This window comes from Boeremia exigua (assembly GCF_020726555.1).
Source record: "Boeremia exigua strain MPI-SDFR-AT-0100 chromosome Unknown C7974scaffold_1, whole genome shotgun sequence".
NCBI lineage: Eukaryota > Fungi > Ascomycota > Dothideomycetes > Pleosporales > Didymellaceae > Boeremia > Boeremia exigua.
Window position 1 is genome coordinate 951483 of NW_025763518.1, and position 20471 is coordinate 971953.

Genomic DNA, 20471 nt, shown 5'->3' on the forward strand with positions numbered 1-20471 from the left:
GTTTATTTTTGCCCTGTGTTTACTCAGAGTGAAGGTGAAAAATCGTTCGTCTGTCAAACGCCCGTTTGCAAAAAAGTACCTGAGCCCAGCCAAACCTCCCTTCCCTCCTTCAGAACAACAACCTCCAGTCTCGACTTTCGCACACGTACGACGCGCATCATGACCGAGAGCACAGGAGCTACAGTCATGCCTTGGCTTACTGAGCTCGATGCTATCGATATCTCGTGGAACACAACAGCCTTCGCACACAGTCATCTCGGTAGACTCCCTCGGGAGCTGCTTGGAAGCATCGTTGAGTTCGTTCCGAGTCGCGATCTACCCGTTGTTGCACGCATAGGCTGGGTACTACGTGATGTAGCAGAGAAACGCCTATACGCCGTTATTAACATCGATTACGAAAGGACTGCATTTCTACATTGGAAAGATGCTACATGGTCTCTGCATCGTACCCTAACCCGGCGGCCGGACATTGCAAGGGCAGTCAAAGAAGTCCAAATCCAGCTCTTCAATAAGGACGTCATCGTTGACACAGACACCTCCACACTATTTGCAGGTGACAGAGTCTTGTCGTCTGCCGCCAAGGTTTCACTAAATCAAATCTTCATTGGAGGACAGATACTACTGCAGCACTTAACAAATGTCGATCGTTTGTGCGTAGCTCTCCGCCAGTCTACAACGCAGAGCTGGGTAGAAGTCTATGGCACCTCACCCACTCGGCAAGTTGTTGCCTACTTTCGACCATGCAACTGCTCATTCCTTTCAGCATCCAGGACTTCAGAAGTTGACTTACCTCGAGTTCGCTGGCGCTGAGTTCCACTGGGTCCTAGCCAAATTGCCATGCCTTCAAACGTTGCGCCTGACGCGTCCATGTGTCATCTTGCATGATGGTGCGGTGAACGAAGTCAATACCAGTCTCAAGACTCTCAGCATCATGGCTCGCTTGGAAATATTGCAAGAAAACAGCCTGAATTACGCTACTTTCTCACCATTCCTCGCTCACTTTCCTTCGCTGGAGGAACTCGAAGTGAGGGTTTACGACCTCGAGGTTGATAGCATGCGTTTCGCTCAAACTCTTGGTTTCCAGGGCACCGAGCTCAACTACACTACCTTGATCAACAGGATCAATGTAGTCGCTGCTCATCTGATAAAGCTCGACATAGGCGTGTACGATGACGATGGAGTCCACGATATCGAGTCCAACAATTTCCTCCTCGAAGTCCACCCCGGTCCTGGCTTTCAGCAATTCAAAGCACTCAAGAACCTGGTGGTACCCTATCAGTGCTTGTTGGGGCGAACATCCTCGTCTGTAGACACCCTCCCATCGCCTGCGACTATCCTGCCCGCGTCGCTTAAAAGTCTGCAAATTGACTGCCCACAGATACACCTGTATGATTGGCTCACTCGCGTCGAAACAGTCCAGGAACAATTTCCCTACTTGGAGAAAATCACTGTCCATTGTCAGGGTCCTCATGGCGACGATTACGCCGAGTTTTGTTTCGTCAACCACGGCCACCGCGCCACCGGTATCATGTTTGAGATGGGTATCTATATGTCTGTCGAGGGCCGAGTGCAAGATTGGAAGGCGGAGTGGAACGAGTACGATCTCGACATACTCCGCGTGATCGAATGGCTCGATTGTCTCCATGCGTAGGGAGGGACTTGCAGGCGAGCATAGCGGGGAGCGACACGAATTTAGATAGGTCAACACAGCACTGTAATTGAGTCTCTGACGTGCACCGAGTGCAGTTCCCTCATCCGATGTTGTGAAGTGCACCTGGGCACTGCAGAATCGTCCGTGTGACCCCCCTCAGCCCATCGATTATCACCTCCCACCAGTATACTGCACACATCAGCGTTCCGAGTCCTGATGAAGCCACCGTGACGACCAACGCATGACCGTTTCTCCGCCGCACCCAATCCTGGCTCTTGGCATTCCACTCCGCACAAAACCCTCAACCCACTTTTCGCGGCGCACAGTCCCCATCCGAGCATTAGCCTCATCCGCACAAACACCGCAGGTGGGGCGCACCCAATCACATACCTCACACGCACTACCGAACCCGTATCAAACTTTTTTCATGGTAGGCTAGAAGCGCTGATAAGCATTATCGATGCTGTTCTTGCAACACGCCTCGCCGTCGGACGGGGATGCATGCAAGCGCGGTGGATCGACAATGGGGCAAACCGCACAAGTCGCGCAGGCTGTATATAAGAGTGTCACATCTACAACCTTCAGAGGGCATCACATCAAGCAACTTCAATCACAACCAATTCTACTACATCATCACTTCCGATCTTCCGATCCTCTACCCCAATCAATCACAATGCAGACCACCGTCTTCTCCCTCGTCAACAACGGCAACTGCGGTTGCTCCGGCCAGAGCACCTGCAACTGCGGCAAGGACTGCACTTGCGACAACTGCCCCGTATGTCTTCCCTGCGACTCGGGCTTGCTGCGAACATAAGCTAATATTGTGTAGAAGAAGAACTAAGTCTCTGGACTACGTCGAGGATTACCACACAAGCTCGACTTCTATCAGTCAGCGTAGGCAGTAATATGCCTAGTGTGAACGGGTGTGTGATGAAGAGGGGGCGTTGTGTTTAGTCTGAGATACCAAGCGGCCATCGAGTCGAAGCTACAAATTGAACGATTATATCAAGAGTGTTGAAAATGTGACTTGTGACGGATTTCGAGTTGTGCTCAAGAACATTCATGCCATTACTCATTATGTCAGAGAGACTGTGCTCAGACCTGTCCCTTAACTGGGAACCAAAAGCAATATCCTTTCCTGCTACTGAACGTCATGCCCGCCTTCCTCGGCCACACTTATGCCCGGTCTCGTCACTGCCCAACTAGCCGCAGCAAACGGTCGCATTCTCCTGCATGCGATCTTGACCGCCTCTGCCCACATTGAAGCTCTCCCAGCCACAGATGAAGTAACCAATATACGCGCCGATGAAGATGCAAATGATGATGTATCCGTTGTAGTACATGGCCAGCAACATGACGAAATATGCTACTGCGAACTGCAGCATGTGGAGGAGCGCGCGGACGGCTTGCTGGAGAACGCTTGGGCGGAAGTTCTGAACTGTTGGAGAGGGACTTGCATTGGTCGCTGGAGTCTTGCTGTTGTCTGACGAAGCGGATGAAGCGACTGTAGCTGAGTGGACATGCGTGGCCAAGTATTGGTTCACGATGTAGCGGTCATACTCTTTGCCGGCACGTCGGAGGGCTTCAAGAGTGATGACGAGGAGGATAACACCGATGCATGATCCGGCGAACATGCCCTTGGATGTGTTGTGCCATGACGTGGCGATGAAGCCTGATGCTATGTCAGCTTTTGATTCCCTCAATTTGGAGAGCATGATCAAGCCATTGCTTGTAGACTGAGCTAGATCGGCCTCTGGATTAGGAGAGCAGGGTTCTTACAGGTATCAACGGTGTACCAGTTCCACAGCATCTACCCAATATGTCAGTCTAATTTGTCAGATCATTGAGAAGACCGCTCATACGCTGATCTTGCAACCACCCATCATGTCCATGCCTTCTGAGCTGTCGCCGTGTGACATCGCGGTCTCGGATGCCATTGCGGCACTACCTGTCACACTTGAGGCCATGCCTGCCATGCCGGACATTCCAGTCATGGCTGCGGACGTGACTGTTGCCATCATACTGTGGTCCATGATTGTGATTTGAATGCCCGCGACTCGAGTGAGCGATTGGTAGATGGGTTGATGGGTTCTGTAATGAGTAGAGAAAGTTGGTAGCGATTGAAGTCGTAAAATTGTCGGTAAAGATGAGACGAGCAAGTTTTGAGCAAGTTGTTTAATTACCCAAGTAACTTGCGAAGGGTGAAAGTTGGTAGGAGCGACGCGTTGATGCAGGATTGGCCCAGGCGTTACACACTCAACTATTCTCAGACCCTGGGCAATATGATTGAATGAATACTCTTGAATCGGATCGAAAGGAAATAGTGTCGAAGGCCTGACCCTCTTATAAGCCAGGAGCAGAGTCTTTACCTGCATGATAGGCGCGCAAACCCTCTCAGCAGCGAGCCACTGCAGCGGGTGGCACCCAACCACCAAGACCCTGTGTCATCCATCATTTGTATGTAGGTTTGATTTTCCAACTCACCAGATATCCACATAAAATACACAACATGATTGACCGCGAGGGATGTGAGATGCTTGGCCGGCAACGCGCCTTCCCTTCACAGGTAAGGGGGCCCCACTTTTCGAGGGCATTTGCGCGTTTTCGACGCCACGAGACAGACGGTTATCGGAACATCTCACCACCAAAAGGCGTTCGAGAGGTCTCAGGTGCACTACGAGTGCGGTGATGCAGTGCACATAGACAAGAACTGCTGCGGTGATGTGATGGGTTGCTTCGGGTGACCTGCAGATTGCACAACGTGCGATAAATGGAGCCTCCCGTTCTGTAAGCACCGAGCAAAGACCCCTGAAAGTGTGTGCGACAAGGATGTGATCCCCGAAGTGCGTGCAAGGATTTCGTGACAGGAACTATCTGAACAGTATCGCGGCGAGGGAGGCGTTATCCAAAATCTGTTGATGGTAGCGGCTATCATCTTCAGGCACTTGTATTCCTCTTGACGTGTATTGTTTCCTAACTCCAGATAAGTACGATCCACGTGGTCATGCTGAGGCCCGGTTACACGAAGCAAATGTTTGTCCGGGCACAGCCCGAGTGGCTGCTTCACTTCTGTAATACAACGAGCTCATGATCAAGGGGTGTTTTGACCAACCTCTGTCTCGTTCCTAGCGAAAGGATCAAAGCTCGGATCCATGATTCTTTGGTGCTCCAGAATATTTGCGATGAATGTTGCGTTCTCTTCGCTATAAGTCTGCCCAACCCAGTGCAGCATGAGATCGATGCCCGCCACCACTCCTGAAGAGCTCCATATGGGAGGGAAGGTGGACTCGTCCTCAACCCAGCGCGCACGAGGCACCCAAGTCGTGTTGAGACCTGCCTTCACGGCATTAGGCCAAGACGTCTTGTTGGTAGTTGCCTTCCTGCCTTTCATTATACCGGCCCTTGCAGCCAGAGCCGAGCCAGTGCAGATCGTAAGAACCTGTTTGACGTTGGGTGCTGTCCTTGCAATATAGTCCAAGGTAGCATTCAGCGTAGGGTTGCGCCAGCCAGGGCCGCCAGCAAGGATCAAAACATCTAGCTCTGGCGCCGTTTCGAATGTGTGTGTTGGGGGAAGCACAGGGTAGACGGAAGAGTTGAATGGGTTCATCGCGGCCAGCGATGGTTCTGAGGTGACCGCATCCATGGTCTCAGCAATCAAGGCGATATCGATCTTGTAGATCCCGCTTAAGAACTGAAGAATCTCTATGGGGCCGTGAACATCCAGCACGTCAAACATGCGGAAGAGCACAATGCCATACGTGCGGGGCAGAGTCGAATTGGTAGCTAACACGAATTCAGTATTTGGTAATCATTACTGTTAGGCAAGTCCGGCATATGCTTACCTGATACAGATCCGTAGAGTTGGAAAATGATGGTAGGAACGAGTCCTTTGAAGACATCGAGGAGTCTCATTGTAACGGTATGCAGAAATAAAGAGGGAAGAGCATAGCCAGGCGATCATCGAAGCCCTTTATATTCCATTGATTGCGCTCTTGAATTAAGATCCCGCTGTTCCTTATTGACTAATATGTGGGTTGAGGGTCTCCGTAAGCATGGCGGAGAAGGAAACAGCCTATTGGCCACAGAAACCGATCGCCAGCCGGCAATGATTCGAGCTGCATACGAGGTAATTCATTTTTGCTGTCGTATGCGCCATACATGCTAACAGATGCTCGTTTGTTGGTCTCCATAAGATGTGCAGCGTAAGCGGACCCTTACCTAGGTATGTTGCAGGATGAAGGGCAGACTGATGATGTGAGCTGAGTATCCTACCACACCACAGCAAAGTTGCGGATATTATAATTAACTCCAGAGAATACTTTTATGCCTACAATATAGGTAAGACTTGACTAGAGTTGTTGAAGTTGGTCAGCTTGAAGGTCGCTTATCTGTTGTTTTCCCTTAAACGTGAAAATCGGAGTCACAGGATGAGAAGCAGGTTCCGACGACGGGCGTGAAGTGGGGCCTAAACCCGTTAAAGGTGTTGATCATCAAACACTACAACCGTCGCGTATTCTGTCATCAATTATGTTGCACCACAGATGTACAAAGGTTCAGAAAAGCTAGTAATGATTAAACGATGTCGTGCTACTGAACTGCAAGCTACGACCGCCCCTACTAAATGATATATTGAAAAGGAAGACCTCAAAGAACGCCAGTGCAAATGCCAAAGCATACTATCTAAGTAGCTCCCTAGGTATTCGCTGAAATCAAACATAGTGAACAGAGAATCCAACTTGAAAAGCATGCGAGATGTTGTAGATAAGAAAAAGCCGCTACACTGCCTGGGATCGAAGCTGAGGAAGATTTGCTTGAATGAAGGAGCGTAGCCTGCTGGTCTGCTCTCCTGGACGGACCCAATGCGAGTCAACACGCTTGAAGGGGCGAGACTCGATAGGCGTCTGTGCGCCGTTCTTCTCGGTGACAGGAGAGCAAATCGCGATGGAAGTCTTGGTACGAACGATAGGAGAGCCAACAGGGTTGCGGACTTTCTGCAGCACAGGTGACCACAGAGAGGAAATATTCCTCCTTGCCTGTGGTGAGCAGATAACAATTGGTCTCCCGCCATCTGTTGGGTTTGTGACGACAATGGGACTTTTCCTTCCAACAACTGGAGAGCAGATGACAATCGGGCGTAGCTTCTCTGCCATTGGAGAGACGACCACAATAGGCCCCTTCTTCTCGTCGAAGATGGTAACTTTTTCGACTGCCAGTTGAGGGATGATCAGCTTTGCAGGGGTGGGCAGACGAGCTGCAGCACGCTTCAAGCTGTAATACGAGCCATCGGGTCCATTGATCCAGGAGCCTGTGTACTCGGAGCTCGCCAAAGCCTTCTTAGCAACAGCGGAACGAGCAAGATAAATGAAGTCGTCACCCTCTACCTTGATCATGCAGTTGTGCCAAGGTGTCGGAATTTGAAACTCATATGCGGCTACAGGCTCCAGGCGATTCTCAAGACTGTCGATAGGACGGACCATATGCTTAGGGAGCAAGCGGATGGCGAACTTAGGGCCTTTGTTGTTGTGAGCGTGGATTGACAAACGAACGTAGTTTGGCAACAAAAGCTCAACTAGGTTCGAGTACCCCTGGTTCCGAGAGATCATTTCCTCGGCTACAAGGGCGGCAGTCTTCTTCTTCTGCTTGCCACTGAGGGATTTGACCGAAGGAACGTCGGCAAGATCTTCGAGCATGAACCGGGTCTGGCCGCGGTACAATCCGAGCGTATCTGGCTCTTGCTGTTCAATGAGCGAGCGGATATAAGCACGATCAGCACCACCAATACCCAGCATGAGCATTCTGCACAGCTCCGCTTCACCCGTCATCTTTGTCTTGACTGGGTGTGGCATTTTATGCGAGTTACCGACAACTTTCTTCAAGCTCTGGAAGCCCTCAGAGTTGGCGTTGAAGATGTTTTTCAAGCCCTTAAAGTCCATTGCTTGAACAGGTGCAGTCTGGTTAGGGAAACGCTCCTTGTAAATTTCGGCCATGCAGGCATCGTATGTGTCAATCATCTCGTCGTCAACACCAACTGTAACGGATCAGATGATGATGGATACGTCGCTTTATTTGGATACTTACTGCAGTCGGAAAAGACGTGTCCATCGTTGATAATCCACATAGTCGCTCCTGGCTCGTACACGGCGTTTACTTCCTTGATGAAATCGTAAAGTACGTCTAATGCGATATTCTCTGCAAGATCCGGCATAATACCGCCAGCTTTGTTGGGATTAGGCGACTTGCACGGAAAAGCAGGCAATGCCAGAAGGATTGGAAGGTTCTTGTCGACAAAACCATACACCCGGTTGAGGAAGCCTTCACGCCCGCAGATGTCCCACTGATCGTCTTTAGAAAGATTCTTGAGTTTGCGCTCGAAGATCTCCGCGATTGTATCACAGACAGCGCGGTTCTTCGCTGCCCATGGTGTAGATGAATCTGATATGTTGCTGAAGGGCTGGAAGTGAGTTTCGAGGAGGATAAACCGTTCTGCCCAGATGCTGAAGTTGTCTGAAGCAAGTGACTTTGGTTTCGATGTAACCATCCCGAGAATGCGACCATTCTCGTGCTTGACCTCGGCGACTAATGTGTGAAGGCTTTCCTTCTCGTAAGATGGAGGGAAGTTGGACTTAATCTGCAGTAGTGCGGGGATGTCGGCGGTGATCTGCATGCTCTTGATTTCTTTGCCTGACGGCAGTTGAACCTGGGTCCATGACGCATCCGCAGAACAAATCTCCGCCTTCAACTGTGGCCATGCTTCCGGAAGCGACTTCGAATTGCTGCCTTCGACAGCTAAGAGCTCGCCATTGGATTCTCTCCAGTAGAGGCCTTGGATGCAATGATATGTGGAAACACCTTTGTTGAAGGGAGCCATTGTGAGGAGTTCACTAATCTGGAACTATGAAGAAACAAAAGAAAGGTACAAAGGCTGGGAGAGGAAAGATATTAATGGAGTGTACGCTGATGAGATAGCAGGCTTGAACTGATGGTCCCCTGGTCTATCAAACGGGTCTCCTTATATGAAAGAGCCTTGACGTGTTGTTGTCTTAGCTTCACAAAGAGGCTCAGCGAATCGGGCATTGTCCAACAGGCTGCGGATGGACCCATGACAGCCACACAGCTGTGGGCAGACGGCGCTGCCGCCGCACACCGACTTACGTTACTATTCCTAACCTTGCTCATCTCGCTACACATCGATGAGCCAATTGGACTGGTCTCCAGCACGGTCCCTGGTGCGTCAAATGGGCCTGAGTTCTGGCGTTTGCTCCTGGTCGCAAGCGGTCTGGTACAGTGCCACAAGTTTGCGTTACTAGGTCGCGGCGGCATCATTTGCGCTAATGCAGCGTTGTTACAGGTTTAGGTCGTCCAAGGAAAGCTGTGTGCAGAGAAGGCGTGCATATCTTGGCACACATGGAGCTGAAAGGCGGAGAATCCGTGCCACAAGCTAACGTGTAATAGGTGAACTGCGCACTCGCCTAAACCGCCAAGCTTACTCCACCGCCCCAACGTTACAGCCCCACTCGCAAAAGCTATCTATTGTCTAATTGTGGACGCACCAGAACGGGTGCAGGCGCGCTTAAGCCACGTTCCTTTTGTTGTGAATCGACCTAGCTGAGCATGTCGTCCAAATGTAGGCCTGAGGCTGAGTGCCTTTCACATCAGCAAATGCGTTTAACATTGGCTCGACCTGGTCAATTTGTTTCTTTCACTCAACGCACATTCAAAAAACGTCAAGCAAGATGGTGTCATATCTTTCTTTGGTCTTCATAGCTGTCTTCGGTACTTTTTTTGGTATCGTTTCCTTCTTTGTCTACCTCTTCACACCGCCCAGCAATTTCCCCAAGAACATACCAACAATCCCGTTCTACTATGCTCTTCTGCCGCTTTTCAAAGATGTGGATCAGGCGGAACTTTATCGTCAGTATATGAGAGAGCCTCTAGAAAAGTACGGAGCAGTAAAATTGTTCTTCGGTGGACAATGGAACATTCTCGTGCGCAAGCCTGCGTACATCGCAGAGGTGTTCAAATACGAAGACACTTATGCGAAGGCTGGAAATCACATCAAGATTCCGCACAGTGTGGTCGCGGAGTACACAGGCGAAAATATCATCAGTGCACATGGAGAGAAGTGGAAGCTCTATCACGGTGTTCTCAAACCAGCGCTTCAAGCGGACCAAGATTCGACCAAGATCTGGGAGAACTCGAGACTTCTGAAAGACATGTTCTTGAATAACTCGAAACAAGCCAACGGTGCGGGTATTCCCATCTATGTGCCTTGCCACCGAGTCGCACTTGCCAATCTCTCAGACGTACTTTACGCATCAAGCTTCGAAACGATGCAGCGTTCGGACGCCCCACTACACACGATTCAGATGAACATCAAGCCCATAATTTTCAACCCGATCTTCCTGAATTTTCCTTTCCTCGATCATCTGCCGTTGAAGATGAGGCAACTGGGCCGCGCGCTCAACAGGAACTTCCGAAGCACGCTACGAACCTCGATTACCAAAGGCCATAACCACGTCTGCAATTCGAATGACCAGAAGAATGTTGCATGCAGGCTTATTGGAGCCCATGACGAAGGGAAGCTATCCGACAAGGATCTCGAAGACAACATGGTCAGCACCTTTCTGGCAGGTCATGAAAATCCACAGATTGCACTGATGTCTCTTATGTATCTTCTTGGGGCTCATCGAGAGATCCAAGAAGAAGTTCGCAAGGAAATCCAGACACTCTATCCTGCCGACGCGCCTGTGGACTACGAACCATCCTATAACGACATTCACGATCTGCCACTGTTGACTGCTATTCTCTACGAAGGCCTCCGCATGTTCCCTCCGATATCGCAATTGATAAACCGTCGCACCGCAGAACCTGTTATGATGGGTGGCCAGATTGTAATCCCTAAAGGGGTGTTTATGGGATATAACGCATATTCAACAAACCGCGACGTTGAATTCTGGGGCACTGACTCAGACGACTTCAAGCCTGGGCGTTGGGGTCGAAACATGGAGGAAATCAATCACCTATACCGGAAAGCCAACTCCAAAGGTGCTTTCATCAGCTTCCACGGAGGGCGGCGGGCATGTTTAGGGCAGAAGTTTGCTATGCAGCAGCTTCGAATCACTCTTCTCGAACTGATAAGGGGATGCAAGTGGATAGTAGACGAGAGTTGGGACGGACGCATGACTCCAGTAAGTCGAGATAACTACCGGCGAGATACAGCAAGCTAATTGATTTAGGCGGGACCGCTCTATCCCCGGGGGCTGAAGATCAAGTTTCAGTCGCTATAGAAATATCAGTAGACTTGAAGAGATCTGTTTGATGTTTCTGGTGGGTATCAGTGCACTGAGCATAGCGTTGGCGTTTCGGTTCCGATCGTAAAAACCTAGACTGTGTGGAGCACACAGCAGTAGTTTGGTAGCGTAGTTTAGGACTATTGAATGCGGCACGTCTCCAGCTACCCAAATGGTGTTGTCTTGCAACCGATATGGCATGATGTCGCGAGGTGCTGCTACAGAGCTCACGAATGCATTCGAAAAACCTGCGATACCTGGTGCAATCTGCCTCGCAGGAAGCACTAAATTATGCCTATCGGAGGCCTTATAATCGATGTATTTCGAGCACAACAGTTTCACGATCTTGAAGCTCGCACACGTCAGCAATCCTCCATTATTGTGGCCCATGCACTGCGGCGCGGTTAGGTAGAGCTTCAAGACCCACTTTGAGCTGACATCCATTTTCAACTTCAGAGACTATCAGCCAAACAATCATTGTAGGATCTAAAACATTCAATCTTACATGAGAGTTACAATTGGACGCGGGAAACAGCTTGCTGCATCTTTGCGGCGTGATGTTGGGGGCGAATCTCCACACCTACGCCCATCCATGGACGTGGGGCACTACTGTAGCGAGCCAGATTGTGTCTTTGAGCCAGACTGTGCTGTGGACCTGATACCCAACAAGCTGAGGAAGATGCCCGATGAGATGCGTACTTTGGAAATGGGATGCATCGTAGACGTACTTGATTGGCACAGGCGCGTAGTCGATTTCGAATCAGATGTGCAGCAAGATTGTCGCATTGCAAAGCATCTCACAATAAGCTTATGTCTGGCCGTGCCTCTGAGTCTGTGACGAAGAAATAGACCATCAGGATTCAATGCGGCACAGCACGGCTTCGGCCTTCGCGCGGAAATTGAAGTCAATGTCGCCGACGGCCCATATCTGCGCTATGCAAACGATGCTGAATGATGCAGGTCGGTTCGAGGGTTGGCAACACGGTAAAGGTTGGTTTTTGCGGCGTTGAGGTGCTCTAGTCCAAACTTTGGTATTCTAGATTGAAGTGTGATCAAGCCGTGCCAGGTTTGGACCACCAAAGGTGCAACAGTGAGTACTCGGTGTGTCAGGATCAGTAATGCATCACCATCCAATTGCTATTTTTTCGGCAGAGGATCGAAGGCCTGCTTGCAACGTTCACTCCTTGCAGCGAAAACGTGTCACGGCGTACTGTCCAGTGTTGTTACTTCGCAGGTGGGTTCGGGGCGCAGTTGGTGGGTCCAGCTCACCTGGGGTCAGCCCAAGCTAAGGCGTTCAGCCTCTGTCGGTAAACCCAGCGTGAGCCGGGAGCTAGCGACAATACACCCGTTTTGCAGCCGACAGTATTGTATCGCGGCTGTGTGATGTGCTTTGCGGGATCCCTACGTCGATCTGGTCAGGCGGGACAACATCCCTTCGTTCACAACAGCACAATGAAACGATGTTCTGTACCGCGAAAGACCACATTTTATGCATGGACTACTACTAGTTCTATGTGACGGGCCTTATGCTTACTCTTGCATGCACAGCCAGCACCGATGATGTGAAGCAACTACGAGACGTATCGCTCCTATCGCGGACGCCGAGTTGATGAGCGAGGACGGAGGGCCCGGCGGAGCGGTGGAGCCAGGGCTGGCTGGAGTACCCAGGGCACGTGGCTTGGCAACGCACAAAGAGTCTTGAGCTTGCTTGCGGCTGAGCGTAATCCAGATGATGGTTAGCGTACAAGGATGGATGTCACTACTGTGAGCCAGTAAGAGCCAGTGGCTGACAAGGTCTATCTTGAGCGTGCTGCGCATCTCTGTGGGACACCCCGAGCATAAGGCAGTGCATAAGCGGTCATACCTACATATCACATCCTACTTCCGTCCAAGATTTCCTGTCGTAGCTTGGCCATTATTCTTCAACATGCGCTCTCCGATCGAGTTCGAGAAAGATCACCATTACGATAGATGTCGAGACAGCATTGACAGCGAGTTCTCCTCTTCTGACACCGCCGAGGAGCCACTGGCGCAAGGAGATAATGTTCCACTCACTCCTCAACCCCCACCATACTCGGCGTTCTCCCTCAATCGCCGACGATTCATGCTGGGTGCCGTAACAGCAGCTGGCTTTTTCGGCCCCTTGACCGGCGCTGTGTACCTCCCTTCTCTTGTGCTTTTTGAGGAAATCTTCAAAGTTTCAGCTACAGCAATCAACGCTACAGTATCGGTTTATATGGTTGTATTCGCCATCGCGGTATGTAACCATTCCCATGACAGAGTAACGTTCACTGACGGATTCAAGCCACTCTTTGGTGCAGTAGCCTCTGATATCGGAGGCCGTAAGCTTGTCTACATGGTCGGTCTCGGAAGTTTCCTCGTCGCGAATGTTCTGCTAGCGACGCTCCCAGCACACATCGCACTTCTGTTCATCCTTCGAATCTTCCAAGCGTTCGGCTCCTGTATCGTCTTTTCCGTTGGAGCGGGTACGGTGGCAGACATCACAGAACCTGCGAATCGCGCTTCCTCTCTGGCATGGTTTCTCATGGGACCTCAGCTGGGTCCTGTTCTGGGACCTCTTATCGGCGGTGGTTTCGCGGACGTTTCGCGTTGGAGATGGGTCTTTGGGTTCTTAGCCTTGACTTGTTTTCCGGTATACTGCGCAATCATGTTTTGCATGCCTGAAACGCTGCGGTCTCTCGTCGGCAATGGCGCTGCTCTTGCTCAACAGCCCTGGTTCTCGATACCCAAGCTTCGTACACAGCCAATTACGGATACCAAAGGCCCCAAGGTTCCGCGTCCGTCGTTCCGCAAATTCATGCGACTACTGAAATACCCTCCACATCTCATTGTCTCTTTCAACGGTGCTTTCCAGTTCGCTGGACTGTACGGAATGTACATCTCGTTCCCAAGTGTTCTGAAAGGGACATACAATTGGTCGACTGCCCAGGTCAGTTACGCATACCTTGCGCCAGGTATATCTATGTTCATCGCTTCAATTATTGTCGGTCGTGGTAGTGACTGGTTGCGCCGACGAGCTATCGCTAAGAGTGCGGACGGCAAGTTTGCACCAGAGAAACGCATCGCCTATCAGCTAGTCGGCTTTTCAATCGCAGCTGCCGGTAAATTCATGTATGGATGGTCCTGCCAGAGTCGTATAACCCCAGCCGCTGGACTCATTGGGTCGGCGCTTTCGTCTATCGGAACTTCGATCGTCTTTGTCACCAGCACTTCCTTCCAAACAGAATGCGACCCAGCCCAGACTGCCAGTTTGGTGGCGTTGGGCGGCCTCCTTCGTAACATCGCTGCAGCCATTGCCGCTGTTGTGATGGACGGTCTACTCGACAAAGCCGGTGTTGGATGGACCTTCAGTATCTTTGGTGCAATGGATCTTCTCTGCATTCCCGGGGTTCTGTTGATCATATTCAAAGGTGCAGAAATGCGCGCAGCATTGAAGGCTCAAGGCTGAGGGCCGCGGCCTGACGCGGAGGCATGATTACTACTTGGAATTTGCATAGCGCGGTGTTGGCATGTGTTTGTATTCGCATTACTGGGACGTTCGGAGATAATGAACCTATGAATAATAGTAAAATCTATTCACGAAATGAATGAACAAGCATGCGACATAGAACTAATGATTTGGGTACTGGAGAGATGTGACGTACTTTGACTAAAATAGAACTGATCATTCACCCCACGTAACGTGGCGTTTTCAGAAATCTGCGACCCAACAGTTCATGTCGGCTACCTTTATCATTGTCATAGTCTTCTGACTGAAGGTCCAGCGCTCTCGCTCAGTAGGACGTGCAATTCTTTCCATGCCTCTCAATCCAATCCGTGATGGTCTTTTCCTGCGCGGCAACGATATTCATTGCTTGATCAGTGTCGTAGAGATCGTACCACCCGGGCGCCTCGTGAGGCGGATCTCCAGCCCAAACCATGCCGAATTCATTGATATGCTGCGTTTCAGGACGGTAGATACCTCCATACGCCCATGGCGACGTACCAATGTACGCACCGCCGTTGCGGAACTCATCCATGACTGCACCGATGATAGTCTGAAAGTACGCATCTTTGTGGGTAGTGGATGCACTGCTGAGGTACGGGTACTCCTTTCCCACGTTTTCCCAGTTGTCACGAGCCATGCCAAACTCCTCAAGAAAGACCGGCTTCCCAATATCAGCAGCCCATCTACTGGAATTTCGCATGAATGTCACCGCGAAGTCCTGAGCCGCCTTGAGATTTGCTTCGCTCGAGTTGTACATGTCATAAATGCCCCAGTTTTGGACCCAGCAGTGCGTGGTTGCATAATCGATCGTCGAAAAGTTTTGGGCACGTTTGAAGTAGAATTCTCCCTGTTTGCCCTCAAATCCAAGACTGATCAGCTGTTTGGGAGCCAGGGAACGAATATAACTCGTGATGCGATCCACCCATGGGAAGAGCAAGTCATCCGGGTTGGGCACTAGATTGATACCGACATAGCCAAGCTCGTTGGCAGCCTGCGGCTCGTTCGCAGGCTGCCACGTCATTATGGTAGGGTCCTCAGCGTACAAACGGCCTGTCACAGAGTTTCGTCTGGTCATGACTGTCCTGATGTGGTCCTTGTACCAAGCCTCGGCTTGAGTGTTGTTGTAGATCAGATTTGCGAAGCGCGTGAACTCACTATATGGTGCTGCGTCCACGCCTTGTTTAGTGTAGTTGCCCCAGCCTGAATCGGGTCTGCGCTTCTGTGGTGGTGCTGTAAGGTTCCACGACTCGGGATAGGGAATTCGAGTATTGTTGTTTGCCCAGGATACGTATTGAGAAAACCCCCCACTCCAGTGCCATTCATTATTCAAGGTCATCGTTGCACGCATTCCCCGCTTCGACATCTCTGCAAGACAGATGTCCAAGCCCTCGAAAATGGCGTCGTTATAACGACCAGGGGCAGTCATTAGAGGAGGGTTCATCCTGAACGGTTGTGGTGTCGGTGCACCCTCGGAGCCAGCCATAATACGCAGATGATTGATCCCCTTTGCCGCCATCTGGTCAAGTTCCGTAACCAGACGCGAATAGTTGCCACCAGACTGGTCATCGGCAGCGAGGTTCATACATGCCCAGTAGTTCATCCCTGTTGTATATTAGTGTGTATCCTTGACTCAGTATAGAGGGGTGCAGCGTCGGGCGGATACAGTGTGCTGACGCGGCATGCATTCAGCAAGTCAGAAGCTCGAGGAGAGTGTCGCAGCTGTTGTGGATTGGCCAAACTCTCAACGGTTACCCGTGAGCTAACAGCCAGAAGCTGCACCCCTCTGTAGACTGACTCACCTGTAAGGTAGTGTAGTGCACCCTTTGAATCGTACAGTCTCAAGCCGTCAACCTTGATGAAATCATTCTTGCCGATGCCATGGTGCTTCTGGTCTTCTCGCGATACCACAGACCCTATAGCCAACGAGGCCAGGAGCAATTGCAGCGTTGCTGTCTTCATGTTTCTTTCACGTCGAAAGTGAGGTTTGGCATAGAGAGGGAAGTCTGGTGCAGGTCAATCGACGAGGCTTGGCCAAGTAAGCTGCAGCGCCATAGCAAAGCTTAAATACGCCTGTGGATCTTCGCAGTTGCACTCGGATCATTCTTCGGAGGCCGGCATGAGCTGACATCATTGCTCATTATGGTCAAGCGACAGATGTTGTGTGGGGTATTTAAGGTTGTGGCAGGTCCGCGTCGAATGGCGTTGTGGGGCGCTTGATCTCCGGCAGTCGCGATGGGTCGCGGAACAAGATCCTCCGTGTCTGAAGCGGTCAAGTGTAGCAACATTGACCTGGTTTCTAATCGCCCTCGCAAGCATCGGGTAGACCTTTTCTTCGCTGTGATGTTAACGATGGCAGTATCGGAGTAAAGCGGACAACGAAGCCGGCGACTTGAGGAGACTGCACCCTCCATCCACGGAGGTGATCACCAATACGATAAGAACGTTGGTTTGGCCAAGTCCAACATTAGACTTGTAGCCATAATAATGGTTAAAGCTGGATCTTAGGTAATCATTTCCTATATTGCAGGCAAAAACATTCTACAAGAGCTTTTTCCATTGTTTCCCAGCAATGTTGTTGCGTAGTAGGCTTGGCTCACATCTTCAATCCGCTCTCTGCAACGTGAGAGGGCGCATTCTTCTTGGAGTGTATGCAATTGAACAGAATTGACTGATAGTAGCGCTGCAGTTTATTAGCTATGATCAACATGGTATGCATTTTACAAAAGTGTCAAGTGGCTGGTCAGATGTGCCTAGGTACGAGGCCATCCACCCGATCCCACATTTAGAAGACCTTAGAAGCTGGCTCCTTCTAGAATACAAGACGTCTTCTTGGATGCTCAAGGCGTTGTAGGAGAAGTTGATGATAGTAAGCATGAATCTGAAGTGCGCAGCGCCCAGGTCAACACAAGCGTGGCAGTAGCTGCGGTGGTCACTCTGAGGGTACTTGCTCCCTCTACTATTTGGCAGCATGAGTGTTCAATCATGCCTTTCTTCACGGGGCGAATTATTTCAATTATCTGGGGCAGAACCGCAGCATCCAACAAAGCGATCACAGACTACAATACTTTCAGGTCGTTGAACGAAGTCACGTTGTGTAAAGACAGCTTCATGTCAACCAACGTATGGTGTTTCAAGAAGACGGGGTATTCATTTTACTGGTTGCCGCCAGATTTATATACGTAGTACGCTTACTTTTTGCCCTTCCCTCTTGCGTTGAATGTCTTCAACGGATCCACCTTACCGTTCCTGCCGCGAACAACCTTCCTTCCTCGGCCCTTGACATACTTCCTGCCTCCTGGCTTCGGCATGTTCAACCCCACAAAGCCAACATCTTCTGGTTTCTTCCCACCTGGCAGCAGGTAATCTGGTATATGTTTGAGGTGAGGTTGTATGCGTGCGGGATGGTTAAGCGTCTGGTCGTGGCGAAGGTGCGCGAGCGCTTCAGGATTCTCTTCAAACTGTTGACTGTTAGTGGCGTTCGAGTTGGTTCTATTTGGTTGCACATACGTAGCGGGAGAGCTTTTGCGATTTTGACAGCTCCATCCTGATCTCCTTGATTCGTGCTTCGCGAATAGCGATTTTTGTGACCGATCGCAAGGCGTCGCCAAAACGGTATCTGAAGGGCTCGAGGCGCTTCATATCGAAGTTGTAGTTCTCTAGCTTTTGCCCATCCTTTTGGTGCTTCTCCACCTTCTCCAGCACCTCCTCGTCGTTCTCGCAGGCTGCAAATGACGTCGGCTTGTGCTTGCGGTACTTGTCCTTGGGTATGATGAACGAGATCGCTGTTCCAGACTTGCCAGCGCGCGCTGTTCGACCGATTCGGTGGAAGTACGACTTGTACGATGAGGGAAAGTCGAAGTTGAGAACGCAGGATACGTTCAAAAAATCGATACCTCGTGAAACGCCAGAATCGGTGTCGGCGGCCTTTTTCTCTGTCTTTGATTTCTTCTTTGGCCTCGAGGCATCCCCATCCTTCTCTCTTGATCCCATAATCTCGGTCTCGTCTGATGCAATGAGAATGTTGTAGATGTTCTTGTTGAACTCCTCGACGATATGCAATCGCGATGCCAGCGGCAATTCGGAGTTCAAGACGCAAGACTTGATGCCGAACTGCTCAAGGAATAGCTTCACACGATAAGAGCGGTCTGTGTCGCCAACGAAGACAATCGTCTTGCCTTTGATCAGCTTGAGCTTGAACATGGCATAAATCAATAGGAACTTCTCCTCCTCTGCGCACTTGATGACGTATTGCTTCACTCTTTCCGCGTCCTTGTTCAGGTCGTCGAGCTTCAGCACGACTGGGTCGGTACACAGCAGGCTGCCTAAAGACTCGACTTCCGTGTTCAGGGTGGCCGACATGAGGAAGATCTGAACGCCTTTGGGAATGTTCTGCGCAATCTGATCGAGATCTTCTTTGAATCCGTAGCCCATGACTAGGTCGCCCTCATCGACGACGAGGTGCGCCAGCTCAGCAACAGATAGTGCACCGTTGTTGATGTTTGCGCTCGCGCGTGCAGGTGTCGCAATGACAATGTCTGGGTTGTCTGCCAGCTTCGCCTTCGTTACGACCTCTGACTCCTTGCCAGCTATATTCTGTATCCGGATCTCCTGCCCGCAGTGTGTCGACAACGCTTTGGCTACCTTGGTAATTTGCAGCGCCAATTCCTTGGTAGGGACGAGAATCAGGGATGTCTTGCCCTTTCGTCTCAATGCATTGTGTAGGACCGGAAGCAGGTAGGCAGCTGTCTTTCCAGTTCCTGTGCCACTACGAGCAAGGATATCGCGACCCTGCAGGGCAAGAGGAATGGCTTTCGACTGCACAGCGGTCGGCGAGCTCCATTTCTGATCCCTAATACCCCTCAAAAGCCGTGGCTCCAGTTCGAATTCGGCGAAAGACGCAGCGGGCGCGGTGGTCTTCGTGACAACGGTGGTAGTCTCGTCGAGCTCGGAGGCATCGCTGGCTCTGCGCTTTGCGGGTTGAGGAGACGTCTCCTCAGGAACGTCGTGTTCGTTGAGTTTGCGCTTGTTCGCCATTTCTGCGAGAATTGCACGAAAGATTTCTGTAGGTTAGAAGTATTTGATCTGCACGCATTGCAGGCTCATCACTTCTAAACTTTTCGAAGCGCTAACGCTGGATTAGGCATAGCTTTCTCCGCCCTGGAATAACAGTTGATCCATACCCGGGCCCTGTTACAGCCCCGCCTCCTTCACCAACATCAACTGCAGCCGTGGGCCTGTCTAGTCGTTGAAGCATCATTCGAAGCACATGTTTTAGTGCATCGCCTACGAAAGATATTATCCACAAGCCACGTCCACACACTTTGGGAGGTTGGACTTTACGAATGTCGTCTTACGCGTAGCTCAGCTCATAACTACGGCTCAATTGGGGATGATCCTCATCAAGTCTGCACGAGTCGCTGCAAGTCGAGTATTGGATGGTTCTCATTTCTTTGGTGAATACTGTTTCGGTTGTTGACAATAGTGCAGTATAATCACTACCCATACGCATTGATCTCTAGTTAATCCCAGCACCCCTCCATACTGTCTGGCACATAGCAACTAGGCACGTCCAAGATACTTGCGAAGCATGCAATGGATTCGGCGATATTTTACGACTCAGCTGCTTAAGACAGTGGTCAAGAATCTCCCAGCGGTCCGCGCTATCTGAGTCAAGGGCTCATATCATGTTGATCCCTTATTATTGAACTTCACTGATCGTGCGGAATGGGCTGGAACTAATGGTCATGGGAAGTTCCTGTGATGGTTCTCCTGTAGTAGTTATGCTATGGAGTCGCCCACACGCCCATTTCGGAATGAGCCGCACCCCTGTCGATCCCCCCATAGCCCTTCACAACCAGGGCTTTTGCCAAGCGCCCTTACCTTAATAAGTAACGTCGTCACCATTTATTCATCCTAGTGTCGACTTCGGCCAAGTCAGGCTTGAGCCGCAAGTATGGCTAACAATTAGGCTTTCGACTTCTAGTGGGCAGATCTTGTAGATCAACCCAGTACAAAAGCAATT

General features: G+C 50.7%; 9 protein-coding genes across 9 annotated transcripts; 3 read left to right on the forward strand and 6 right to left on the reverse strand.

Annotated features, from left to right (window-relative positions):
- Positions 1-159: 159 nt before the first annotated feature.
- On the forward strand, positions 160-2022 carry C7974DRAFT_467578 (uncharacterized protein; the record flags this gene model as incomplete). The annotated part of the gene is made up of 2 exons (XM_046146367.1): positions 160-687; positions 764-2022. The coding sequence occupies 2 exons, from the start codon at positions 160-162 to the stop codon at positions 1649-1651; spliced, it is 1416 nt and encodes a 471-aa protein (XP_046002568.1). The 3' UTR covers positions 1652-2022.
- Positions 2023-2853: 831 nt separating this feature from the next.
- Positions 2854-3645, reverse strand: C7974DRAFT_299378 (Ctr copper transporter family-domain-containing protein; the record flags this gene model as incomplete). Its single annotated transcript, XM_046137742.1, has 3 exons — positions 2854-3323; positions 3431-3461; positions 3514-3645. The coding sequence occupies 3 exons, from the start codon at positions 3643-3645 to the stop codon at positions 2854-2856; spliced, it is 633 nt and encodes a 210-aa protein (XP_046002569.1).
- Positions 3646-4742: 1097 nt separating this feature from the next.
- Positions 4743-5563, reverse strand: C7974DRAFT_371017 (class I glutamine amidotransferase-like protein; the record flags this gene model as incomplete). The annotated part of the gene is made up of 2 exons (XM_046139994.1): positions 4743-5434; positions 5494-5563. 2 exons carry the CDS (start codon positions 5561-5563, stop codon positions 4743-4745), a joined length of 762 nt encoding a protein of 253 aa, XP_046002570.1.
- Positions 5564-6178: 615 nt separating this feature from the next.
- C7974DRAFT_348185 (Pyoverdine/dityrosine biosynthesis protein-domain-containing protein) lies at positions 6179-8519 on the reverse strand (the record flags this gene model as incomplete). The annotated part of the gene is made up of 3 exons (XM_046139407.1): positions 6179-7679; positions 7730-8168; positions 8349-8519. 3 exons carry the CDS (start codon positions 8517-8519, stop codon positions 6427-6429), a joined length of 1863 nt encoding a protein of 620 aa, XP_046002571.1. The 3' UTR covers positions 6179-6426.
- A 599-nt stretch (positions 8520-9118) lies between these two features.
- On the forward strand, positions 9119-11283 carry C7974DRAFT_419397 (putative cytochrome P450). The gene is made up of 2 exons (XM_046144210.1): positions 9119-10839; positions 10888-11283. The coding sequence occupies exons 1-2, from the start codon at positions 9385-9387 to the stop codon at positions 10936-10938; spliced, it is 1506 nt and encodes a 501-aa protein (XP_046002572.1). The 5' UTR covers positions 9119-9384; the 3' UTR covers positions 10939-11283.
- Positions 11284-12394: 1111 nt separating this feature from the next.
- On the reverse strand, positions 12395-12826 carry C7974DRAFT_382297 (uncharacterized protein). Its single transcript, XM_046140663.1, has one exon. The coding sequence runs from the start codon at positions 12757-12759 to the stop codon at positions 12472-12474; it is 288 nt and encodes a 95-aa protein (XP_046002574.1). The 5' UTR covers positions 12760-12826; the 3' UTR covers positions 12395-12471.
- On the forward strand, positions 12395-14573 carry C7974DRAFT_7226 (major facilitator superfamily domain-containing protein). The gene is made up of 2 exons (XM_046147143.1): positions 12395-13198; positions 13247-14573. The coding sequence occupies exons 1-2, from the start codon at positions 12869-12871 to the stop codon at positions 14408-14410; spliced, it is 1494 nt and encodes a 497-aa protein (XP_046002573.1). The 5' UTR covers positions 12395-12868; the 3' UTR covers positions 14411-14573.
- A 45-nt stretch (positions 14574-14618) lies between these two features.
- C7974DRAFT_7230 (glycoside hydrolase superfamily) lies at positions 14619-16613 on the reverse strand. The gene is made up of 2 exons (XM_046147144.1): positions 16249-16613; positions 14619-16051 (listed from the first exon to the last, which is right to left on the reverse strand). Exons 1-2 carry the CDS (start codon positions 16406-16408, stop codon positions 14736-14738), a joined length of 1476 nt encoding a protein of 491 aa, XP_046002575.1. The 5' UTR covers positions 16409-16613; the 3' UTR covers positions 14619-14735.
- A 908-nt stretch (positions 16614-17521) lies between these two features.
- Positions 17522-19523, reverse strand: C7974DRAFT_459619 (P-loop containing nucleoside triphosphate hydrolase protein). Its single transcript, XM_046146112.1, has 2 exons — positions 17957-19523; positions 17522-17907 (listed from the first exon to the last, which is right to left on the reverse strand). The coding sequence occupies exons 1-2, from the start codon at positions 19481-19483 to the stop codon at positions 17638-17640; spliced, it is 1797 nt and encodes a 598-aa protein (XP_046002576.1). The 5' UTR covers positions 19484-19523; the 3' UTR covers positions 17522-17637.
- Positions 19524-20471: the final 948 nt, after the last annotated feature.